This window comes from Podarcis vaucheri (assembly GCF_965113315.1).
Source record: "Podarcis vaucheri genome assembly, chromosome: 13".
Lineage (NCBI taxonomy): Eukaryota > Metazoa > Chordata > Lepidosauria > Squamata > Lacertidae > Podarcis > Podarcis vaucheri.
This window is the reverse complement of record NC_138751.1, coordinates 33,886,051-33,909,536: the sequence shown is the minus strand read 5'-3', so window position 1 is coordinate 33,909,536 and position 23,486 is coordinate 33,886,051. Positions and strand designations below refer to the sequence as shown.

The following is a 23,486-nucleotide window of genomic DNA, read 5'->3' as shown; positions in this document are numbered from 1 at the left end:
AGAGAAACAGTCCTCCGAATTTTAACATCTGTCTGAGATATCCCAAACATTTTTTTTCCTAAAACGACCGAGATTCCAGCAAATGCTACCGGTGTATTATTGTAGACACAGCAGTACAGAATAACCTGTGAGATGTATATTCCTCTCTTCTGTTATGGATGCTGCAATCCTGATTTATTTATTTTTCAAGCTCTGTATCCTCAGCCTTACCACTGTTCTCAGTTGCTGAGATGATTTGGGATGGAGCTGCCTTCTAAACAAATATCCCGTCCCAAACCTTTCAAGAGGTTTGATGGTGCAAATCTATGATTAATCTGAACCTGCACTCTGGGGAGATGACGCAAATTGCCTTTAAAAGGCAAATGCAAGGTTTCAGACCTGCATCGTTATTTTGTTTCCTCGCCAAGTTTTAGGCAGCTCCAAACTCCTAACAAGGAATTCTGAGCTGCCTCATAACTCTATACTTCCCAGGAATAGTTTTCACAGGTAAGCCGGTTTTCATCAAGTAGGTCAGAATTTCAACAGGCACAAAAAAGCCTTTCTGCGTGTCCTTGGGAAGGAGCAAACCCCACTGGCCTGAGTAACCCTGCAGCTGGCTTCGCCGCTTGCACCCTTCACTTAGAGGAAGTACTGCCTAAAGGTTTCAGCAGAGGGCCTTTGTCAGTTTTCTGTCTCCTTGCCATGCCCCTCCACACTTAAAAGATGGATAACGACCCATCTGCTGATTAGATTCAAGGAAGTATTGTATTTGTGTGACAGAATAAAGTAGAAATTATAAACGAAAAGCAAAACGATGCACTAATCATTTCTTTACACCTTTACTTGTGGTTTTCGTTACACCAGACCCCTCTCCCTTTGAAGCTTTCAGCTGAGTTGGACTTGAGCCGACAGCCTTCCCCTTTGAGGCTCTTGACTCCTTTTTGGGTGTTGGGTTTGCCGTTTTCGAAAGGTTGGAAGGAGGGTGGTGGTGATATTCACTTTGGAGCACGCTCCCCTCTGGGGCTGCGGATATTATTTCCGGTACACCAAATGGCCAGGGCGGCCTTTCAGTTGTGTTGAACACCAGTTCTCTCAGATTCTGCATCTGCCTCAGCTCCTCCAAGCGGTCTTCGTATTCCCTCGCTTCCTCCTCCCTCCGCTGGGCTGAGTGGGCTCTTAACTCCTCACGGAGGTCGGCAAAGAAGTCTGCCAAATGAAGAGGATATAAGTAAAAAAGCAGGCCCGCTGTGTCTGGCACTAGATAAATGCCTCCCCACCAATTCCTTTTCCTGCTGTCCATTCTCAGCAAATGTGCAGCGGGAATCTATGACTTCCCAGGGGATTTTTTTTTAAGGGCAACAGTGTGTGCACTCTTGGCCAAAATAATATAAATTATTTGCAATGACATGGAGTCTGCATCATCCTGAAGACAATTGCTCTTTAGGAGCAGGGAGCTCTGTGTCAGCAGCTGCTGCCTCTAGGAATGGGCACAGAGTGTTCCTTTATGTGGGGATGACTAGTGGAACCCCACAAGTTTTTGACTAGTGTGCATCACTGGAACGACAGCCCTTTTGGCCTTGGAACCAGCTCAGGCAGGAAGTTGGAGAGTCACTCAAATGTTCTGCACTTAATTATCCCAGGGACATGAGGCAGCTGCTCTGCTGAAGCTATGGAGTGCTGGGTCTGGTCAGTCCATAAATGGGAAGACCCTCTGGAAATGCTACGTAGAGCTCCATAACAGAGAGAAGTGAAATATTGTGTATAAATGTAACGACTGTTAATAAACTGCTTTATAAACTTACACATAGCATCTTATTTATTAGATTTATATACAGTCCGCCAAAAATCTCAGGGCGGTTCACAAGATGAAAACATTTTATTTATTCACCAGATAAAAACATTTATTTTGTTGAAACCAACAAAACAATAGCCCCCCCTCCCCTCCCACAAACACATTTAAAAGGCTGTAGAATATTAAACAGCCAAAGGCCTGGGAAAAGAGGAACATTTTCGCCTGGTACCTAAAGTTCGGTAATGAATGTGCCAAGCAAGCTTCCCTGGGGAGAGCATTCCACAAACGGGGAGCCACTGCAGAAAACGCCCATTCTCTCCCCCTCCCCATTTTTTAAAATTAATTTTCACAAAGACAAACACAAATCATAATCTTCTTAAAACTTATACTTATTAACATTGTTAAGTGACTTCCTCGCTTTCCCTTGGTTGAATTTCCATGCATATCCATTTAACGGTTTTCCAAATCACAGTTCTTATAAAATTTACCTTTAGCTTTAACATCTTACAGTCATTTCATTTTGAAATTATACAAATTGATTCATCACTTAACTTGTATAAAATCCTAAGCCAATTAGTTATCTGCAAGTTATTTCCAACTAAGAAAAGGCCCGTTCTCGTGTTGCCACCCTCCAGACCTCACGTGGAAGAGGAACCACGCAAAGAAGGTCCTGGGTCCCCAATGTTCCTAACACCTAAAACCTGGCCTGGAAACTTTGGGGGTACCTTTTCCTACGCTCAGAGGTATAGCGAGATCAGACCAATCCTCGTCGCTGTCTTCTGAACTGCCCTCCTCCTCCTCTTCAGTGTCTTTCTGATTGGGAACAGCCTGCGTATCCAGTTCTTTCAGATGGGGCAGAGCTGCCAACACGCGCTCCCTTGGGAGGGCCAGAAGGAAGCAAGAGTTCTCAAGCTGGGCGTCAAACAAAACAACTCCCATCTTCAAAGCCCATGGCAGCCCCCTAGTGAGGTGGGAACAGTTGCTAAAGAAGAGGCAAGCTTCCTGGATGCATCCGTTTCTTTGGCACTTGAATGAAGAATCGGACACAGAGGCCTCCCCGCCCCCCCCAATAGCTGCTAGAAGCCATGCTGTTGTTTCTTCGAAAGCCCTGCCACCACTTCCCACATCTCCCATCCAATCTGATCCTTCCCTTGACTTTTTCCTATGGTACTGTGCATGGAAACCTCCATTCCTGCAGGATGCCCAGGCAACAGGCTGGCAGGTCCCAGAGATGGGGCTGGTATGCCAACACAGGGAACCGGATGGGGGGGGTTGCATTCTTCATCCCTCACCTGTGGGTTCTACATGGGCATGATGCACATGCCTAAAGCTATTGGGTGGGATATTATGCAGGAGCGGGGATCGATTCTTGGCTTTACCTGTAGCTGTTCTCCTTAGTGCATTCGTTTCCTGTCAGGTCAAGGATCACGAGGCTCCGGGGCAGCTCATCTGTACAGAAAGTTAGGCAGAATCGGGGAAGCTGATGGGAATAAATGCAAACTGGATACAGGATTATTCAAGTTTAGCACATGAAGCAAAAAATGGGGGATGAGCTCCTTTTTTTACATGGGGCAGCTGCCTTTCTGGTACAGTCAAACCTTGGTCCTCGAACGGCTTAGTTGACGAACAAATCTGCTCCCGAACGCCAAAAACCCAGAAGTAAGTATTTTGGGTTTTGAACACTTTTCAGAAGCCAAACATCTAACGCGGCTTCCGCTTGAGCTCAGGAAGCACCTGCAGCCAATTGGAAGCCACGCCTTGGTTTCTGAACGTTCTGAGAGTCGAGTGGACTTCCGGAATGGATTAAGTTTGAGAACCAAAGTACCACTGTACTAGCTTCTGAGGCTAAAATAAGGGTGGCAAACAGATCTGATTTGTCAACTCAGTGGGAAATTCACCTGCACAAGAGAATTTGAGTTGGCAGGTTCTGGATTTCAAGAGGGGTTTTGTTTTGTTTTGATACTTATGCACCGAGTACTCCTAGCCCAGTGTTTTATTAGTCAAATTGGCTGGATAAGCAGCCGGCCTGTTTGATTTAGTCTTAATACCCATCAGAGTAGACCGATGGGTGAGTTGTTTTCCACAATGGATCCCAGGAGACTTGATAGTCCACAAGAGAGTACTGCAGGTGGTGAAGCCGAGTGTAGGAAAAGCTGTACCTGTGTCCAGTGTTTCAATGCGGTTCTGTGAGAGATCCAGAAACTGCAGCTTCAGGAGACTCTGGAGGTTCTCCACTTGGCTAATGCGGTTCCCGGCTAGTGTCAGAAAACTGCAGTTGCGTGAGAACACAATAGGAGGAGGTGGTGAGATCCAGGAGACCAAAGATGACTCTGCCTTCTAGAGAAGGGGAACTGCACACTGAAGCCGTCATTTACTTCTCACTGGACAGCAGGAAAGAGTTGTGATGCAACTCTCAAAGCCAGATGCAGCCAGCCTCTTTTCCCTTCACTCTCCTTTATTCCCTGCATTGGTTTAAAATTAGCAATGCACTTCTGCTCCTCACAATTAAAACTCCCTGTACCTTTGCTCCTGATGATGGAAGCATAAAAATAACCCCTCCACAACAAAATCCAGCACACCAGAGAGAAGGCCTTTAGCCTATATTCTCTTTATGGTGTGAATAATACCTCTTACCTGTCTGGGCAGGTCCATGTCATACACTTAAAGAACATTTAATGCACATTTTGGAGAAGCCAAGTGCTTTAAATGTGCGTTGAATGTGGAAGCTGAACCAGACGTTGGGCTTCTGAAAATCATTCAAAAACAATCACTTTTGGTTTTCGATTGTTCAGGAGCCAAAACGTTTAAGTTAACAGGCGTTTGGCTTCTGAGGTTCCACTGTATAATGTTGGGAAAACAAGTAATTTTACTTACGTCAAGTTTGGAAAGCAGCTCAAGTTCTCAATTTTCTCTATTTGGTTCTAAAATGAAATTAACATTAATCAGCTTCAGAACCTCTGAATAATGGAGCCCAGGAATGCACACACAAGCAATTTTTTCTGCCTGTGTTCTGGGTTCAGTACTGCTTCAACACACAACCAAACTTTTTCACAATGTCCTTGAACTTGGGCGGATACCTTTCTCCTGGGATGCTTCTCCCCTAACTGACCAGGCTTTGACAGGGCTCTCTCTTTCCAAGAGAATGTTGTTGTACCATGGCAGTGAACAGTGTGGTGATATATTTTACCTGTTGCAGGTAGAGGCTGTGGACCTGCTCTAAACCTTGCAGATTTGTGATGCAGCTAATTCTCTCTCTGTCTAGCCTGAGGGTATGAAGAGAAGCCAAGGCTTGGGATCTAAAAGGAAGAGAAGTTTATCAGAAATCAGCCCCTCATCTCCTTTCCTTCCAGCCCTGAATATTATCACCATCTGAATGAAAGCTCAATGCATAAGATACTTACATAGTCTCTGGGGACTCTTTCTCCACTGGAATGTTCAGGTTCCTCTGAGCAATGAGGGATTTCGTCATACTCACTCCTCCTATGGGGAGATAACTTCTGTGAGTTATCTGAAAGCAAAACCACTGGAATTCCCTTTAGATCACAAAGCCAGGTGATGTTTAGCTAACAATTCACTTGAAGTGCCGTATTAGACCAAGGGTAGTAATAAAAAAACAAGCCTGTCTTCTAAAGGCTCAAATCGATTCCTATTCATTGACTTCATGATGCTGTAGGGTTGCCCTATTTTGAAGAGCAAAAAAGAGAACACATCTGCCGACTTCTACATTTAAATATGGCTCGCTATGACGACTCTACCCATGAAAAGAGGACGTGTCCTGGAAAAAGAGGACACATGGCAACGCTATGCAGGGATGGGCAGAACATAATTTGCAGTTCAGTGTTGGGACTAGTCCTTTTTTTGGTGGATCACCTGACACCTGCTGGTTGCTGGGCTTCTGCTAAGGAAGCTTACGTAAGTGGACTTTGATGTGATCCATCAAGGCTCTGACTACATTTATATGGTTTTAAGGAAGAGACTGAGTGCATATTTGTATATTCCGACACTTAATATTGATTAGTTATGCCTGCATATTCTCATTTTAAAAAAGAACCAGAAAAACTGACATCAGCACACCCCTCCATTGGTTGGCAAGACTGAACAACCATCTTCCTTTCTCCTCTGAACAGAGGAACGTTGCAAGACCTGTTCTCTGAGCAAATGCAGCAGTGGTTGGTGTAGGCTGACATGTCTCCACCATTCTGTAGTCCTGTCTCAGCCATTTTGTGCTATCCCATGCTCCCATGGCAGCCATATTGTGACTGGCGCCCATGACGCTTTCTTAAAATTCCAAATGTTTCCACTGTCTCAAAAAGGACTGAACTTCCACAGCCACTGCCAATCATGAACCATGATTTGGAAGATTGGCAGCAACAGCAGCAGATACATTCTATGCCTGGGAAATTCTTAGTCTCTTGTTAATTATGCCATTTTAAATGTGCATTTTATATTTTAATTTCTTTAGTAATGTTTTCTTTTGAAATGTTATTATTAATTTATTTGTTAGCTTTGCTGTGTTAAATGTGCATTTTTCACTTGACCGCCTTTGTAATGTTTTCTTTTGAAATCTTCAAAACAACATTTTTGTTTCCCATTACAGTAATTGCATTGCTTCAAATGTATGCTTTATATTTGACTTTCTTCTGTACTGTGGATTGTTTTATTTGACATTTTAATGTAAGTTGTAAACTGCTTTGAGGTTTTTCCCCTTAAAAATATAATGTGGGATAGAAATTAATAATAATAATAATAATAGCCCTATAATACAATGCACAATCAATCAAAAGGATTCTAATTTTCAAGTTCAACTAGTTTTGTGCATTAGCTCTTACATGCAAACTTGTTTCATATTTATAATGGAAAGCAAATAAGATCTAACAAATTATTAAGAGCAATTGGCACAGGAGAGTAGCTGGAGTGCCCATAATGTTGACAAAGGAAGTTTTCCACCAGCTGAATTTCTCCTCCTCCCCAAAAGCCAATCCTACACAGATATAGTTGTGGGTGTCTATGTAGAATTCATCATGTGAAAGGCTGGACTGGATGAATCCTAAGCCAGAATGAAGACTGCCGGAAGAAATATCAACAACATCAGTTATGCAGATGACACAACTTTGATGGTTGAAAGTAAGGAGGAATTAAAAAACCTCTAAATGAGGGTGAAAGAGGAGAGAGCAAAATATGGTGTGAAGCTCAACATCAAAAAAACCAAGATCATGGCCACTGGTCCCATCACCTCCTGGCAAATAGAAGGGGAAGAAATGAAGGCAGTGAGAGATTTTACTTTCTTGGGCTCTATGATCACTGCAGGTGGTGACAGCAGCCATAAAATTAAAAGACGCCTGCTTCTTGGGAGAAAAGCGATGACAAAGCTAGACAGCATCTTAAAAAGCAGAGACATCACCTTGCCAACAAAGGTCCATATAGTTTTTCCCATTAGTGATGTATGGAAGTGAGAGCTGGACCATAAAGAAGACTGATTGCCAAAGAATTGAAGCTTTTGAATTATGGTGCTGGAGGAGACTCTTGAGAGTCCCATGGACTGCAAGAAGATCAAACCTTTCCATTCTTAAGGAAATCAGCCCTGAGTGCTCCCTGGAAGGACAGATCCTGAAGCTGAGGCTCCAATACTTTGGCCACCTCATGAGAAGAGAAGACTCCCTGGAAAAGACTCTGATGTTGGGAAAGATGGAGGGCACAAGGAGAAGGGGACGACAGAGGATGAGATGGTTGGACAGTGTTCTCGAAGCTACCAGCATGAGTTTGACCAAACTGCGGGAGGCAGTGGAAGACAGGAGTGACTGGCGTGCTCTGGTCCATGGGGTCACAAAGAGCCAGACACGACTAAACGACTAAAGAACAAAATGTACCTGTACATATAACACACAGAGAACCAGCCCCACTTAGGGGTTAAGGCACCTTCAGGCACTATTACTCACCTCCTGACATCATTGATGGAAAGGGTCACCAGCCGGGATACCTTGACCACACCACTCCCAGCAATGCAACAGGCCTATCTATGCTGAGTGTGAGGCACCCTGGGAATTTGTGGTGCTGTGAGGCGGAGAGGAAGGGAACCTGAAGCAGCTACAGTTTGGAAATCTCCATAGCAACCGTTCGGAACTAGTGTGAAGGTCGTCCTGGCAACAAGCCCTGGGAGCGGGTAGGGGAGAAACGGCCTTGGCAGCAGGAGCAGCAGCTTGGAGGTTGCCTAGCAACGGGTGGGAAGTCGCGGGATCTCCTCAGCAACAGGCAGAGAGGGTGTTGTGGGATTCCCTTTAGGAAGGCGTGGAAGGCTTCCGTGGTCTTCCCTTGAAAGTGGCCGTGCGGCAACTGCGGGAGGGGAGAGAGGAGGGTGATTTTTTTGGGGGGTGGCGCAGTGCCCTTTCGGGCAAGAGCTTGCAGCAGGATTCTGCCTAGCAAGGAAAGTGCATGCATTGGGGTATGTTTCTCCTGAGGGATGTTAGGCGGCTTGCGGGGCATCCTTTGCAAAGCCTCAAAGGCTTGAGAAGAGGGTCTTCCGAGTTGCATCTTGAGGAGAGGGGGCACCCCACTCCGAAGGACGCCTTAAGCACACCTGGAGTGGGGGGTCTTGAGGAAGGGTCTCAGCTGTAGCGAGAGACGGGGCGGGGGTCTCGGTGAGATTTTATTTTTGTTTAGAAGCAACAGCTTGGCGCATTTAGTGGGGTTGATGGAGGAGGTCGTGAAGTTTTCCCTTAGCAACAACAAGCGAGGGCTGCTGGGAAACAAAAACATCCGCCTTTAGCTTCTATGAAACCATTGTGGAGCAGAAGGAGAGCGCGCAACCCGTTGCTAATAGCCAGGAGGTTTCTGTTTATTTGTCAGACTTCATAAGGGGGGAAAACAGGTTCCTTCTCCTTTAAAGCTCCCCACCGCACACCCAAGGAGGAGCTATGCTTCCCATCCCATAATGCTCGGCTTCTGTTCGCCGCACACCCCTCAAGATGGCTGCTGTTACTCGCTGGTGCAAAAGGTTTTGCAAAACCGGTAAGGGCAAGATCGATGTTGGAGAAGTTTGGTTCTCCTGCAGTTACTGGTTGCTAATAACTGCCCCTTTCACGCGTTGCATTTTCTCCCCTTCAGCCTCGTGGGGATTCAGTGCCCAAATCTCGCCCTGTTGAAATCCAGAATCTTAATAATTTTCTTCCCACCCCACCATCCGAGATCCAGCATGTGGCATTTCTGGGGTGGTCTTTTTTTTCTTAATTGGACAGACACTGTGGCTTGTCCAGTCATTCATTTCAAGGCTAATAAGGTGTTGCAGAACTAAAGGCAGCTGCATCGATTCTTTAAACCCGTGCAGCGCTCGAAGGACTCTTGTGGGGAGAGCTAGGCTCAAAGTTCCCATAAATTCGGGTTTCGACCCCAACCCAGCCTGGCCTTTCCACAAATGCGTGATCGAATTTGTTGTGGCAAGGGAAATTACCCAGTCTGGCACTGAAGGGGAAGTGAAGTTGGTGGGCATGCAGATTGCGCTATCATAGAATTATGGAGTCCTCTAGTCCAACTCCCTGCAATGCAGGAATCTTTGGCAGAAAATAAATTTAGTTCGGTCTTTTAAAATGCATCATCTGTCATTTGTCATTCTTGTGAAATGTATTATTGGCCATTGGAATGTTTGTTGACTATGGTAACAATCTGGAGAAAATCTGACCGTATTGGGTTTCCTACTGAGGCACCCAAAATGCAAACTGTCTATAAAAAATATGAATGGGAGGCAGTCCTAAATTCTTTGTGCCTCTGATGCCATAACAGCAAAAATAATGTTCCTTACCACTTTGTTCCTTGCTATAAATTATATACTCAGAATTTACATTTACCGTATTTTTCCATGTATAAGACGAGCTTTTTTGACTGAAAAATGAGGTTCAAAATTTAGGGTCGTCTTATATACGGGTAGTGCTGGGGTGGGGACGACGGGCCAATTGCCACTTAAAATCTCGGGCTCGGGCTTCATTCCGGCGGTTGAGCGATTTTCGGCATTGGCTACTTGATTGTTGGGGAGGAATGCCAAAAATCGCTCACCCGCCAGAACGCAGCACACAACCGTTCGCATCTCAGAAACCACCTATCAGCTGCCTGATTGCCACCAGCGGCCACCAATCATACTCCCACTTGCTGCGACAAGGGCAGCTGTCTGTTGCCTACTGCAGCGGCAATCGAGAGGGCTAATGGCGGTGATCGGGCAGCTGATAGGTGGTTTCTGAAACGCAAGCAGTTGTGTGTTGTGTTGTGTTCTGGCAGGTGAGTGAATTTTGGCATTCCACCCCAAATAACCCCCCCACCAAAAGCTCAGTCCCCCCTATTTTCTAATACAGTAGTCATACCTTGGGATGAATACGCTTCGGGTTAGGCAAATTCGGGTTGCGCTCCGCGGCGACCTGGAAGTAATGGATCACGTTACTTCCGGGTTTCACCCCGTGCGCATGCGCAGACCGTCAAAATGATGTCACACGCATGCGCAGAAGCGCCGAAACATGACACGCGCAGACATGGGTTACGTTCGCTTCAGGATGCGAACGGGGCTCCGGAATGGATCCCATTCGCGTCCCAAGGTACCACTGTATAGATGTCGTCTTATACATGGGGGCATCTTATATACGGAAAAGTACGGTACCTTAGGAATAGACTGTACTGTTATCCCTCCAGGCCATTAACATTTGGTAAACCCCCCACTCAAGCTGTGCTAAGAATTCCTGTGTGCAGACACATTCAAAATTGTGCTTTTGAACCTGTTTCAGCTCATCTCTGATGCTGAGTTACCAGAGCTGCATGCAATACTTTAACTATAGGCACACTATAAATATGTAGAACAGCATTTGGATGCTTCTTTGTGCCTTTAATTTTTCCGCCTTCTGCTGTAATCTGTAATTTAGCTGGCTTGCATGAGTCACAAAGCTTTCTACTCTGTAAGTGTCTATTAATGTTGCTGCCTGTTTCTGGAGCACTAGCTTGGAATGTGTGGATTAGTATGTGGAGTGGCAACACCTGAGGAAGTGAACACTAGGATTCTATGCTTCCCCTTAGCTCAGTTTTTTATGGTTGGAAAGGATGGGATTACACAGTATGAGAGGCCGCAGAATGTCCTACATTTGGGGGTTGTGTCTTGGGGGGCCTAGCCTTTCTGATTGTTCTGCTTTTCCATTGCTCCAGACTGGCTGCCCACCCTTCAGCTTATTCGCCATGGCTCCAAAGCCGTCACTCGCCATTGGAGACCTATGCATTTTGTGCGTCAGAAGCTGATGGAGGTGACAAAATACATCCCACCAAAGCCCTTGATCCCAGAGAGGTGCATCAAACCCCAAGTGAAACAAGTTGAAGAGGTAACAACACAACACACCCTTCTGCGCTGATTGTTACTGTCTAAACTCTATGGTGCAGAGCCCTCAAAATCATAGAGAAGGCTCTCTGCCCTTCTTTATCCGTGTTTTTGCCAATTGCAGCAGGGCTGTTATGAACTCTGAATGCAAATGATGTTTGATGTTCTGCTCTTTTCCTGAATCTTCCCTGTATTCCTTTCAGTGCCTGCTGAAGACATTATTACTCTGACGTTTAGAAAGTTTTAGGCAGTTTTATTTGTTTTAGTCTACTTTGCCGTGGTTTTAATGTTCTGTATGTTTTAAATTACGGTTGTAAACTTTTGGTGATAATTTTATTGCTTTATCTGTAAACTGCTTTGAGGTTTTTCAACAATATAGCTCTGCGCACACACACACACAAATACACAAACACACACAGTGGTACCTCAGAGGTCGAACAGAATCCGTTCCAGAAGTCCATTCGACAAACATTTGGAAACCAAGGTGCGGCTTCCAATTGGCTGCAGGAAGCTTCTGCAGCCAATTGGAAGCCATGGAAGTCATGTCAAAAGTTTGTGTTCCAAAGAATGTTTGCAAACTGAACACTCATTTCCAGGTTTGTGGCGTTTGGGAGCCAAAACTTTCGACTCGCAAGGTGTTTGGGATCCAAGGTACGAGTGTGTGTGTGTGTGTGTGTGTGTGTGTGTACACACACACACACACACACACCTTTTGAGTCCAATTCCAGTGTGCTCCTTTTAACCTAAAAGCCCCCAAAGAACTTGATTCAGGAACTGCATCTTCAGTCATGTTCCACCATGATATTTAAGTCACCAGAGAAAACTCTGATTATTGCCATGCTCGTAGATCCACAACCTTCTATGTAGTGAAGTTCTTCCTATAGAAGTTCTTGCCCGATAGAGCGTCTCTAACTAGCATCTAGGTCTTAAGCATCTATCTTTCCTCTACGTTGTTTAGTTTCGTTAGATTAAAATTTGTTGCGTAGTTTTTTCTTTTAAAACTATTTTTTTGCATCTTTTGCATGTATTCGAACTGTTTTTTCCCCTTCATGGTTTTATACCTACCAGAGCCCTATGGAATAGAGATGTAGTACAGAAATTTTAGATAAATATGTTGTCGCCATGTCAAGAAGCATTACTGGTATCTACTGCACTAACTAAAGAGCTGTTTTCTGCAGGAGATTGACCAGAATTGGAGGCTGATGGTTTATCAGAAGTGCTGTAACAACTGCCTTCTTTCCATTGCCTTTGGTGCTATGCTACGGGGTGCAGACTTGAGAATCTCAGCTTTCATATTCTTTAAAACAAATTTTCAGCTCTTGTGACAATGAAGATAGGATTGACATTGTGTGGCCGATGCCTGGAAACTTAGAAGACAGAAATGCTCTGATCTGCCAAGTCCTCCTCCTCAGTCCTTTCCTCCCTTGTGAAAGATGACTTGGTGGGCAGAATCATTGGCAAGCCTTGTCACTTTGGCTCTTAACTGTTTGCCCCAAGTGAAGGATTGGAGGTACACAAAGCAGGTCATTGAATTGTTGTTCTGGAAAATGAAGTCCTTGAAAAAGGACTCACTTGCAGAGAATCCTCTTTAAGGGCTTGAATTGAAGGAACTGCTTAGAGTAATGCAAAGGTGTCTTATTACCTAATGGAATTCACTCTCCTATGACAAACAATTACTGAAACTTTCCTCATTGCTATGTGATACAGGGAAGGCTGCTCATCACTCTAAATTTGGTTTCTGTAACTCACAAGTATATATTTTATAAGAGTTTGCAGTACAGAAGTAAATAAATAGTAATGAGTGATAATCACTATAGCAGGTTTTGCACATGTTGCCTGTGTAGCCTGGATATAGCTCAGTTGGTTAAGAGTGTAGTGCTGATAACGCCAAGGTTGCAGGTTCGATCCCCATCTGGGGCAGCTTCATATGCCTGCATTGCAGGGGGTTGGACTAGATGACCCTCAGGGTCCCTTCCAACTCTGTGATTCTTTGAAGTCACAGGGATAAACCTTCATAGCACGAAAACTTTCTAACGGAGTTCAGGCTTCAATGAAAACATTTCATTTGGTTTTAATGCTTCACTAGGTATGCACAGAGCATGGAAATGCCCTGCTCCCTGGGCAGGATAAGTAGATCTAAATCAGTTGCTTAAATCATCGGGAACACAATGTCAATTTAAACCACTGATTTAAATCAAGTTTAATCTAATTCATTTGATTTCTGAACAGGCATGTATACTGCTTGGTATTGCTGTTCAATTTGCAACTGAACAGAACCTTTATGTTACCTTCAGAGATAACTCAAAACCTCTGCACTCTGCCTGCCTTTCGCAGCACAGGATTTACATCTTTGTGGCTTTTCAGTGTGGTGTAGTGCTTAAGAGTGGTGGACTCGTAATCTGGTGAACTGGGTTCAATTCCCTGCTCCTCCACATGCAGCTGCTGGGTGACCTTGGGCTAGTCACACTTCTCTGAAGTCTCTCAGCCCCACACACCTCACAGAGTGTTTGTTGTGGGGGAGGAAGGGAAAGGAGATTGTTAGCCGCTTTGAGACTCCTTCGGGTAGTGATAAAGCGGGATATCAAATCCAAACTCTTCTTCTTCTTCTTCTTCTTCTTCTTCTTCTTCTTCTTCACTCTTTCCAAATCTAATGGCAGCAAACAAAATTTCTCGCCTTCCCCAGGAAAATGGCTACCTGAAGCTGTTGCGTCGAGATGTTGAACAAGCATTCCACGAGAGTAAAATGATCGCTATCTGCCAGTACAACCAAGTTCCTGCAAATGACATGGTACTCATGGGGTATCGACTGCGGAAGTACAACATCCATGTCAAATACTTCCCCAATGAGGTACAGTTACATGCAAACAGTTCTTTTTTAGGAATAGAGAGGGCAACGTGCCTTAGAGCATGTTGCCTCATTTTTCCCCAAGCAATTTTCCGTATCCTGTGAAAGCAAAACTTAATCAGAGCTAAGCTTTGACATGCAAATTTGCTGTATTGGATATATAAAATGCTGCATGAGGTGCCTGTATTCATTGATACCTTGACGGACTTTGTATCTGGGCAGCAAATAAACAGAAACTGCTGTTGCTTAGGCATTTCATTAGAAAGCACCAATTTCCAGCAAGCTTTGTCATGTGAAATTTTGAGACCCTTTTGGAGACGTCTGCTCAGAAACAACAACATCCAAGGAATTTTGAGTGAAGGGGAAATTTTGATTTGGCTGGCAAAATTCCCTAGAGGGGCTTCTCGTCCCTTGCCCAATGTCTAGCAGCAATTTATCAAATAGCCATTAGAGTTTGATAAGTCCGCTGGCTCAGTCCAGTCCTACAGTATACTAGCCCAACTACTTCTCTCAGTCTCCTGTATTTTCTGCCCCATATCCCCCTAACTAGATTCAGCCTTTCCTTCAACTGAAGGTTGCCTTATAGCTAGTGGTGCCAGACCGCAACCCAGAGACCCTTCATGGTCCTTTACAAGTTCCAACACAATAAGAGAGCTTGTAGTTACAGCATCACTTGACTCTTTTTTTAAAAAGAAAATCTTTATTAATTTTCATAGACAAATATACTTGAAATACATAACATATAATACAGAAAACAATACAAATGAATAAAAACAACGAAATAAGAAAAGATAGAAATAACAAGCATAAACAAATGCAATATATTACACTTACATGACAAATTAAAATATATAACTTCCAATAATACTCATTATACTACTTATATTATCTGTATTCACTTAACTCTTATTTCTTGACTTGTAAATCAAAACCGGAGTCCTGCCCCGGTTCAGCAGGTATTGTCCCCATGTTTATTTGGTTCTTTGCTTCACCTTTCCAGGTCATGATACCCTTTCTTTCGGAATCCAAATATAAGAATCTCCTCCCTCTCTTTGTGGGGCGCAACCTCCTACTGATGAGTCCGGAAACGAGGGCACAGGAAATGCTGCGAGTCCTGAGGGGTGTGCCACAGATCAATCTCCTAGGTAAATGTTGAAAGATGGATAGCTAAATTCTGTGTTATCAAATGGATTCAGAAATGACAACCAGGTCATGAGTTGAGGTATGCTGGAATGCAGATTTCCATCTGGATATTGAGGCAGTACTTGATTCACAACTCTTGTTGATTTAGCAAGCATCGAAGCATCCCAATGGAATTTTATTATCAATTAAAACAGACTTCACAGGCTGGTAAATAGAGAGGCAAATGCAGCCTAATGCTCATCTCTGTACTATAACTTCCTAAAAGATTACGTCACATGCTGACTTTTGTAATATTATTAAATAGTTTTAAGCATCAAAGTGAATACAAAAGGCAGTTGTGGCGCAGTCCCTATTCAAAAGGCTTATCTTTGGCAATTGCTCGTAGCCGAGTAAGATTGTCTTCCATGAACACAGTTTTAATAGTGAGTGTGTAAGTGATTGTGGAGGCCAATTCTAGATCCACACATCCTTCCACAGTGGGGACATAGGTTTCCAGGCAGGACTTGATCCCGTTGAGGGTTTGTCAAGCGTGCCTTCCTCTTAGCACATTTCGCCCTTTCGTCCTGAGTTCAAGCACCTTCAAAGTCCATGACACCTTTGGTAAAGGCAGTTCTCCAATTGGAGCGCTCACAGGCCAGTGTTTCCCAGTTGTCTGAGTTTATACTACATTTTTTTTTAGATTTGCCTTGAGAGAGTCTTTAAACCTCTTCTGTTGACCACCAGCATTACGCTTTCCATTTTTAAGTTCGGAAGAGAGTATATCATCTGTATTCAGCTAACAAGATAGGAGTTGGGGATAGAAATCAACTGGGGGGTGCCAGCAACAACAAGCGTGGATGGCAGAGGGGTGAGTCAGGCAGCAATGAAGGAAAGGCTCTTGATAACAGAGGAAACCGGTGAACATAGAGCTACAGGGAGAGACCATAGAATGCTAAGGGAACCTGGCCCTGCAAATTGCCTGGATGTGAGACCACTTGGGAAACACGCAAAGTTCTTTGGAAAGAAGAGGTGGGTAAAAACTGAGACTCGGGTGCATGAACTTGAATGCCGTGTGCTAACCCAGCTGTGTCTGCCTGGGTACCGAGACTCAGCACACCATTATTCCAGGTTAGTCCATGAATTTCAGTGCACCTCCTTTGAGTAGGACGTCTTCGGATACAACCCTATGTCTCCTTTTAAAAATGATTGTCCTTTTAAAAAAAACACTATTCAATCTACAACCAGTACTATAAAGTTTTGATTTGGCAACCCTCTTCCAAATCACTTTTTAAAAGTTTTTTATTTATACTTTTCAAATTTTTACATTTCATTAGATTTACAATCAATTGAACATTTCGAAATTTGAGTTCCTTCTCCCCCCCCCCCTTTCTGCGGTTCCTTAAATTTGTTTTTTAATACCTTCTGCATATCCAAGTTCATTTAACTCGCTCATTTAATTATCTACTGTAAATATATACTCTTATAAAACTTCAGGTTATTAAAATAATCATGCTATTGTTTTTATCTGTTTACAATTTATCTGTAAATATTCAATGAACCATTTCCATTCTTTTATAAAAAGTTTGTTATCTTGATTTCTTATTCTTCCAGTAAGTTTTGCCATTTCTGCATATTCCGTAAGTTTTTGTATCCATCCTTCCTTTTCTGGGACTTCTGCTTCTTTACACTTTCGGACAAGTAACATTCTTGCTGCTGTAGAAGCATACGTAAATAAATTACTATACAATCTAGGTAGTTCAAAAAGTTATTTTGAACATCCTTTTCAATTCATTATATATCATTTCCCAGTAATCTTTAACCTTACTACAAGACCACCACATATGATGAAAAGAACCTCTTTCTGTTTACATTTCCAACATTTGTTTGATTTAGATTTATACATTTTTGCCAGTTTACTTGGTGTTAGATACAAACGATATATCATTTTCATATACTGTACTTTTCCGTCTATAAGACTCCCCCATATATAAGATGCCCCCTATTTTGGGGGCTCAAATTTAAGAAAATGGGGGGAGATGACACAGAGAGTTGTTGAGGTTTTTTTTAGGGGGAATTGCTAAAAATAGTTCACCTGCTGGCATTGCAAAATCCAACTCTCCTCTGTCCTCTCACTGGCAGAAGCTGACAATCACCCACCCTGTTGCCGCAGCGTCAGCCAATCAACACCATCCACTGACGCAGCAACCAATAACACGCACAATAGTCACTGATGGCAGTGGTAGCAACCAATCAAACGTCCGCCCTATGGCACTATCCATGTATAAGACGACCCCCTTTTTCTATCATGATTTTCACAGAAAAATACCTAGTCTTATACACGGAAAAATACAGTAATTTTCTCTTAAACTATAACATGCTGTAAATTTTATATCTATGTTCCACAATCGTTCCCAAGCTTCCATATCTATATTATGACTGATATCTGTCATCCCTTTTTTACTTTTAGTACTTCTGAATGTTACTGATGGTGCCTATTTTCTCATCCTTCCAGGAGCTTGTGTTGACAACACCATCCTAAGCAAACAAGGTTTCACAAACTATGCCAAACTGCCGTCCATGGTGACTGCCCAAGGGGAGGTCGTGGGTGCCCTCTCTCTCATGACATCCCAGACTAGCACACTTCTACAACGCGGCCCTGTTCACTTGACTTCCTTGCTGGACCAGTATGTCAAACAGCAGAACTGTGAATCAGTTGAAGCAAAGGAGACAGGGACTCTGGACAAGTCAGAAGCTCTTTGATGAACTTTCTTCCCATTTCTGCTCATTGCTTCAGGCACAACTTGTATTCTGTTTGTTGGCATGTTTGTATCCTGGGTTGGGCAAAGTTGGATGGCTGAATTTTGTATATCAAGTGGATTTGGGAATGAGGACCAGATCATGAACGAGGTATATGCTGGAATGCAGATTTCCATCTGTATATTGAGGCAGTACGTGATTCACAACTCTCGTTGATTTAGCAAGCGTGAAAGCATCCCGATAGAAGTTTATTATCAATTAAAACAGACTTTGCAGGCTGATAAATAGAGAGGCAAAATGTTAAATGCAGCCTAATGTTCATCTCTCTGGTACAGCTTCCTAAAAAATTATGTCACATGCTCACTGTTGTAATATTATTAAATATTTTTAAGCATCCTGCTGTGTGTGTCTTACTGTGTTGGGCTACAACTGGGATGAAGGTAAGCAGTGCACTGAATATAATCTGTGAAACCAAATAGGAGTTCTGTGAACTCAATGCATGCACATTTTATTAATAGGGTGTAACTCTAGTCAGTTGCTTTTGAGGCACTCCAGAGCGGATGAAAATGTCCACTTGCTCTTCCAGCAAGAATACCCCTTAATGGTTAATAGAAATGCTTGCTTACAAGATGTGCTTGTTGTATTGTTTTGGGAGGGGGAATGGGTGATAATGAAATGTTATTTATGTAATGTATTGTGTAATACTGGCCTTTCCGGGATAGAATCCAGGGCAGTTTACAAAAACGGAAACAGCAAAAACAAGATAAAGAACATGAACTATGACTAAATAGATAGCAGACACATGATATAACAATATTTTAAAGTGCTAGGGGGAAAATGGATTTTTGCCAGGCTGGCACCAGTATCCAGCAAGCCTCCCACAACTGGATCCTATCTCTAGAACAGTGATGGCTAACCTGTGCCCTGAAGGCAGTATTTCACCTCCAGTGGGTGTTTTGTGGACTCTCACGAGCCCCACAAAATTTGCCTTTAAAAACACACACAAAAAACCTTTTTAAAAAATACTGACTGCTCCCATAGGATATGATACAGTGGTACCTCGGGTTACATACACTTCAGGTTACAGACTCTGCTAACCCAGAAATAGTACCTTAGATTAAGAACTTTGCTTCAGGATGAGAGCAGAAATCGTTCTCCGGCGGCAGCAGGAGGCCCCATTAGCTAAAGTGGTGCTTCAGGTTAAGAACGGACCTCCGGAATGAATTAAGTACTTAACCTGAGGTACCACTGTACTATGATACGATACTGTGATGCCAAAAGGTTTTTGTAGCCTCCAAACTTATTCCCTTAAAAATAAATAATTTTTCCCCACTGTGATGCCAAACGTTTTTGGTGCCCTCCCCAATGCCATTAAAAATAAATAAATGTTAACACCTGATTTGGCACTTTAGGCCATGCCCATTTGGTCACGTGGCTCCCAGATGGTTGGTCATGGGTCATTGCGGCCCTCAATCCCCAAAAGTTTATACACCCCCATTCTTGAGAATGAGTCGTACTTCAGATGAAACGGGGAACTGGAGGTTGGGGTTGGCAGGTGACTAGTCCTCTAGTTAAGTCGATAGGCAGGATGTTGTGGAAGGAGTTGCTCCGTCAGGTGCTTGGATCTCAAGTGGTTTGGGGCTTTGAAAGCAGGCACCAGCACTTTGGATTGGGCTCTTTTGACTGCCAGACTGCTATATTCTTATTATCATTATTTTCTACCCCACCCATCTGGCTGGGTTTCCCCAGCCACTCTGGGCAGCTTCCAACAAAAGATTAAAAAGACATTTAAACATCCATCATTAAAAACTTCCCTAAAGAGGGCTGCCTTCAGATGTCTTCTAAATGTCAGAGAGTTGTTTATTCCTTTGACATCTGATGGGAGGGCGTTCCACAGGGCGGGCGCCACTACCGAGAAGGCCCTCTGCCTGGTTCCCTGTAACTTCGCTTCTCACAGTGAGGGAACTGCCAGAAGGCCCTCGGAGCTGGACCTCAGTGTCCAGGTTGAATGATGGGGGTGGAGATGCTCCTTCAGGTATACTGCTCAACTTACAATTTTATAGAATCATAGAATTGTATAAATTTAACAAAAGCATTGCCTGCACCCTTTCAAGCCTATTGTCATAGCAGTAAAGGGTAGGAACTTGCTTTTTTAAAAAAATAATGCACTGAGTGAAAACAGAATTGGAGGCTGTTGAATGGGATGTGGGGTGTTGCCATGACTTTGACGTTTCTGGCCTTTGTGCATCTTTGCTGTTGTTTCCATTTGAGCCTTTTGTGCCCTACCAGGAATGTACGGTTAAACAAGTCCAACCCTCTTTTTTCCTATTGCATTCCTCCAACTTGCCACTGAATGACCTGACAAAACACGTAGCCGTTTCTAGAATCTCTGTGGTCCCAGCATGAGTCATAAATGCATTCTGTGTGATAACAACCAGCTGTTCCTGAAAAGACAAAAATTGCTTTCCCCGCTGGTGGTCTGCCAAGTGACCAGTGAAAAGGCAATAGGCATGATGGAGCAAGTAGCAGTTCATTGCCCTAGGAACTCTTAATTTGTGAGGAAGGGTATGAGACTTCTGTAGTTGCCAGGCTCCTTTAATGGGGAGCCTTGACAGCTAAAGCAAGTTTGAAACAGGTTAAGATTTGTGGCATAATTAGACATTGGGGAGTGATTCATCTACGTTGTGGCTGGTTGTATCTGCTAAGCTTGTTTAGGAAAGGCATTCAGTGACATTTCCCGCCCGCCCGCCAATTGAGCACCTGTAGAGAGAGAGAGAAAGATTTGAAGAGAAAGGCTTTTTGAACTGACTACCATTTCTCCATAATCCAAAATACGCTTGGGCAGGTTGAGATTACTCAGTGGAGAATGTACCAACATCTTCCTATTTTTCAAAGCCTCAAGCAGGATAACAATTGTAACTCTGTTGAACACCATAAAAATGCTATAGAAATAAATGATGTTATTTCATCTCAGATTAAGCACTGACAATTAATCCTTCAGAATTAGGCACTGGGAGGCAGATGTGTTTGTTACACCAAATGAATCGTAAGTCTTCATGAGAGTCGAATACATCATTGGCTGTAGAGGTTTTCCAAATACTAACCTCCAAAACATAACTTTCATTCCAAAGACTACACATCAGAGTGCACATAATTATGCTGTAATGGGATATAAAACTGCAAGAGGGGTTCAGAATTTCAAACCTTGGTGTATGGTAGAAAAGTGGTGACAGAAACTGTTAGCCTAGCCAAAATAAGTGAAGAGCCAATGATAGCTAATCTGGACCACAAAAGTCAGGAAATGTAAATAAAGGTAAAATGGACAGATCCTGCAGACATAATTTATGTAGGCAAACGCAGGCAGTTCCCGGGTGCTCTCACACTCAAGTATAGGAATGGTGGGCCTCTGAAGGGCCAGAACATCTGGAGGACTACATAACTATTGGCCATACTGGTTATGTAAGTTGAGTCCAGCATCAATTGGAGGCCCAATGGTTCCACATCCCTCTTCTACTATATAACAAAAAAAACGGAATCCAGAGGTAAGCTGTTCAGGCTGGTTTTGCTTTCAAGGATTACCTTTGGAGGAACATCCAAGGCTTCATAAACCATGGTTTATGGTGACATGGATAAGCAACTCCCTCCCACTGCACACTGGAATGCACTAGACCAGAGTTCCCCATAATGTCTGAAGCTGCCAGCTCTGGCTTAATGTTGATCAACAAATCAGGAAAATAAGCCAGGAGAGCATCCTTAAACGGGATTAATTTTGAGACACAGTTGTAGGGCTAGGGACAAAACCTGCCCCTGGTCTCAGACTCTAGCATGAGCAAGGCCAAAGAGCAGATTTAGTCCGCACCTTGGGAAATCCAGCTGATATGTATACAGCTGATGTGGTACATTGTTTTTAGGCACACAAACCATGATTGACGTTGCTAGGAGAGCCGAGGATGGTTTGGAAAGGCAGCTGATAAGCACTCAAAAAGTAAATACAGTATAATATAAAATCAGTGGGCACGGTCTTGTAAACAATTGTCTTGCACAAACCTTACTGACATGAGTGGGAGAAATGAACTGATGCCCATCACGTTAATAAGGCCTCCTCAGGAGAACTTGCCGGATGATGTGAACAATTAGCACAGCCTAGGAAGCCGCCTTATAGGGAAACTACAATCCCCATCATCCCTGACCACTGGTCATGCTAGCTAGGGATCATGGGAGTTGTAGGCCAAAAACATATGGAGGGCCGAGGTTGAGGAAGACTGATCTAGTCAGTAGTGGCTGCAGATGCTGGGGGACTGATCCTGCAACCTTCTGCATGCAAAGTGTGTGCTCTGCTACTGAGTGATGGGCCCTCTCAGTGATTCCTAATATATTGTTTCATATTTGTCAGGCTTCCTCAACCTTGGCCCTCCAGATGTTTTGAGACCAAAATTCCCACCATCCTTGATTACTGGTCCTGCTAGCTAGGGATCATGGGAGTTGTAGGCCAAAAACATCTGGAGGGCCAAGGTTGAGGAAGACTCATGTATGTGATTGTTTCAATGGTGGTGGATGTGGTTATCGTTTAGAGACGCTTCGTAGGAAGTGACTCATAGATGGAATAAAATAAACAAATGACTATTAGCCTCCTCTTTCTTTTTAACAGCTTGTTTTTGTTGTAACCGACAGTCCTTTTGTGGTACTTTAAAGGCGGACAGATATATTACATGGCACAAGCTATTGTGACCCAACCTGTTTTGTCGCACACAAACACGACCAAATATTTTAAAAACTGTGAGTAACTGCAAGAGGCACAAGCCTTTTATATATTTCAGGGCCATTTGGTCTCGCTGTTAATCCCCCGCACCCCAGAGATGTATATCTCTGTGAACTGAAGATCATCATTCCATGCACCTGACGACGGGGCCTCGCAATTACAAAAGCATACATTACAACAAATCCATTCTTTAAGGTGCCATTTGCAGCTTCTCTGTACTTGCACTGTTTGCTCCAGATAGGATCTGATCCCCCAAGCCTCTTTCAGAAGCATTGGTAATTATTTAAGTAGGGATTTTCGGATTATATATATGGCCAGGGTTGAAAATGAAAGCAGTTTGCAGAGTATTTAACAGGAATAATTGCACACACGCAATCCAGGCGAAACTGAGAACTTCTGGCGGCGGCGGGAGAATTTTTGCATAAATACAAATATAGAGATTTTTTAAAACAACTCAGGGGGGCACCCCCTCCTTGGCAGCTCAGTAGGTACTGAGCATGCTTAGGGAAAGAAGAACATTTAAGGAAGGGGGTGAAACATTCAATGGAGTATCCTGGAAAAAGGATAATTGGTTCTGACCTGTAAGCTGTTCCGCAGTGGAATGGACTCCCTTGGGATGTTGTGGACTCTCCTTCATTGGAAGTTTTTAAGTAGAGTTTGGATGGCCACCTGTCATGGATGCTTTGGTTGAGATTCCTGCATTGCAGAGGGTTGGACTAGATGTTCTCCAGGGTCCCTTCCAATTCTACAGTTCTGATTCTGTGGTTGGCCCCGTGTACAAGAGCACTCCCGTTAGGACCTGAGGATAGGCTACTATTGCATACCTGTCAACTTTCAGATTTGAAAATAAGGGATCAGCAACCCCACCTGTCCCGGGGACAGTCTACGGGATATC

The 23,486-nt window shown here is 43.6% G+C and overlaps 2 protein-coding genes across 4 annotated transcripts; one reads left to right on the top strand and one right to left on the bottom strand.

Annotated features, from left to right (window-relative positions):
* Positions 1–725: 725 nt before the first annotated feature.
* LRRC46 (leucine rich repeat containing 46) lies at positions 726–8,305 on the bottom strand. Of its 3 annotated transcripts, none has more exons than XM_082197379.1 (8): positions 7,708–8,305; positions 5,173–5,251; positions 4,959–5,067; positions 4,646–4,692; positions 3,931–4,040; positions 3,151–3,271; positions 2,497–2,648; positions 726–1,185 (listed from the first exon to the last, which is right to left on the bottom strand). In XM_082197379.1, exons 1-8 carry the CDS (start codon positions 7,718–7,720, stop codon positions 803–805), a joined length of 1,014 nt encoding a protein of 337 aa, XP_082053505.1. In that variant the 5' UTR covers positions 7,721–8,305; the 3' UTR covers positions 726–802. The 3 variants fall into 3 exon arrangements, with proteins under 3 accessions (XP_082053505.1, XP_082053507.1, XP_082053506.1); XM_082197381.1 differs by having other exon boundaries at positions 3,151–3,220; positions 7,708–7,984; XM_082197380.1 differs by lacking the exon at positions 7,708–8,305 and adding an exon at positions 6,683–6,826 and having other exon boundaries at positions 5,173–5,253.
* A 318-nt stretch (positions 8,306–8,623) lies between these two features.
* Positions 8,624–18,228, top strand: MRPL10 (mitochondrial ribosomal protein L10). Its single transcript, XM_082197396.1, has 5 exons — positions 8,624–8,776; positions 10,943–11,112; positions 13,792–13,956; positions 14,954–15,098; positions 17,588–18,228. Exons 1-5 carry the CDS (start codon positions 8,734–8,736, stop codon positions 17,833–17,835), a joined length of 771 nt encoding a protein of 256 aa, XP_082053522.1. The 5' UTR covers positions 8,624–8,733; the 3' UTR covers positions 17,836–18,228.
* The last annotated feature ends 5,258 nt before the right edge of the window (positions 18,229–23,486 follow it).

Bases quoted from the DNA above. Each gene is read 5' to 3' on its own strand.
- LRRC46 (XM_082197379.1), bottom strand. The intron at 5,068-5,172 runs GTAAGTATCTTA...TCTTCCTTTTAG, and splicing joins AAAGAGTCCCCAGAGACTAT to ATCCCAAGCCTTGGCTTCTC. The intron at 4,693-4,958 runs GTAAAATATATC...ATTTCATTTTAG, and splicing joins ACAGCCTCTACCTGCAACAG to AACCAAATAGAGAAAATTGA.
- MRPL10 (XM_082197396.1), top strand. From the start codon at position 8,734: ATGGCTGCTGTTACTCGCTGGTGCAAAAGGTTTTGCAAAACCG. The intron at 8,777-10,942 runs GTAAGGGCAAGA...CCATTGCTCCAG, and splicing joins CAAAAGGTTTTGCAAAACCG to ACTGGCTGCCCACCCTTCAG. The intron at 13,957-14,953 runs GTACAGTTACAT...TCACCTTTCCAG, and splicing joins TCAAATACTTCCCCAATGAG to GTCATGATACCCTTTCTTTC.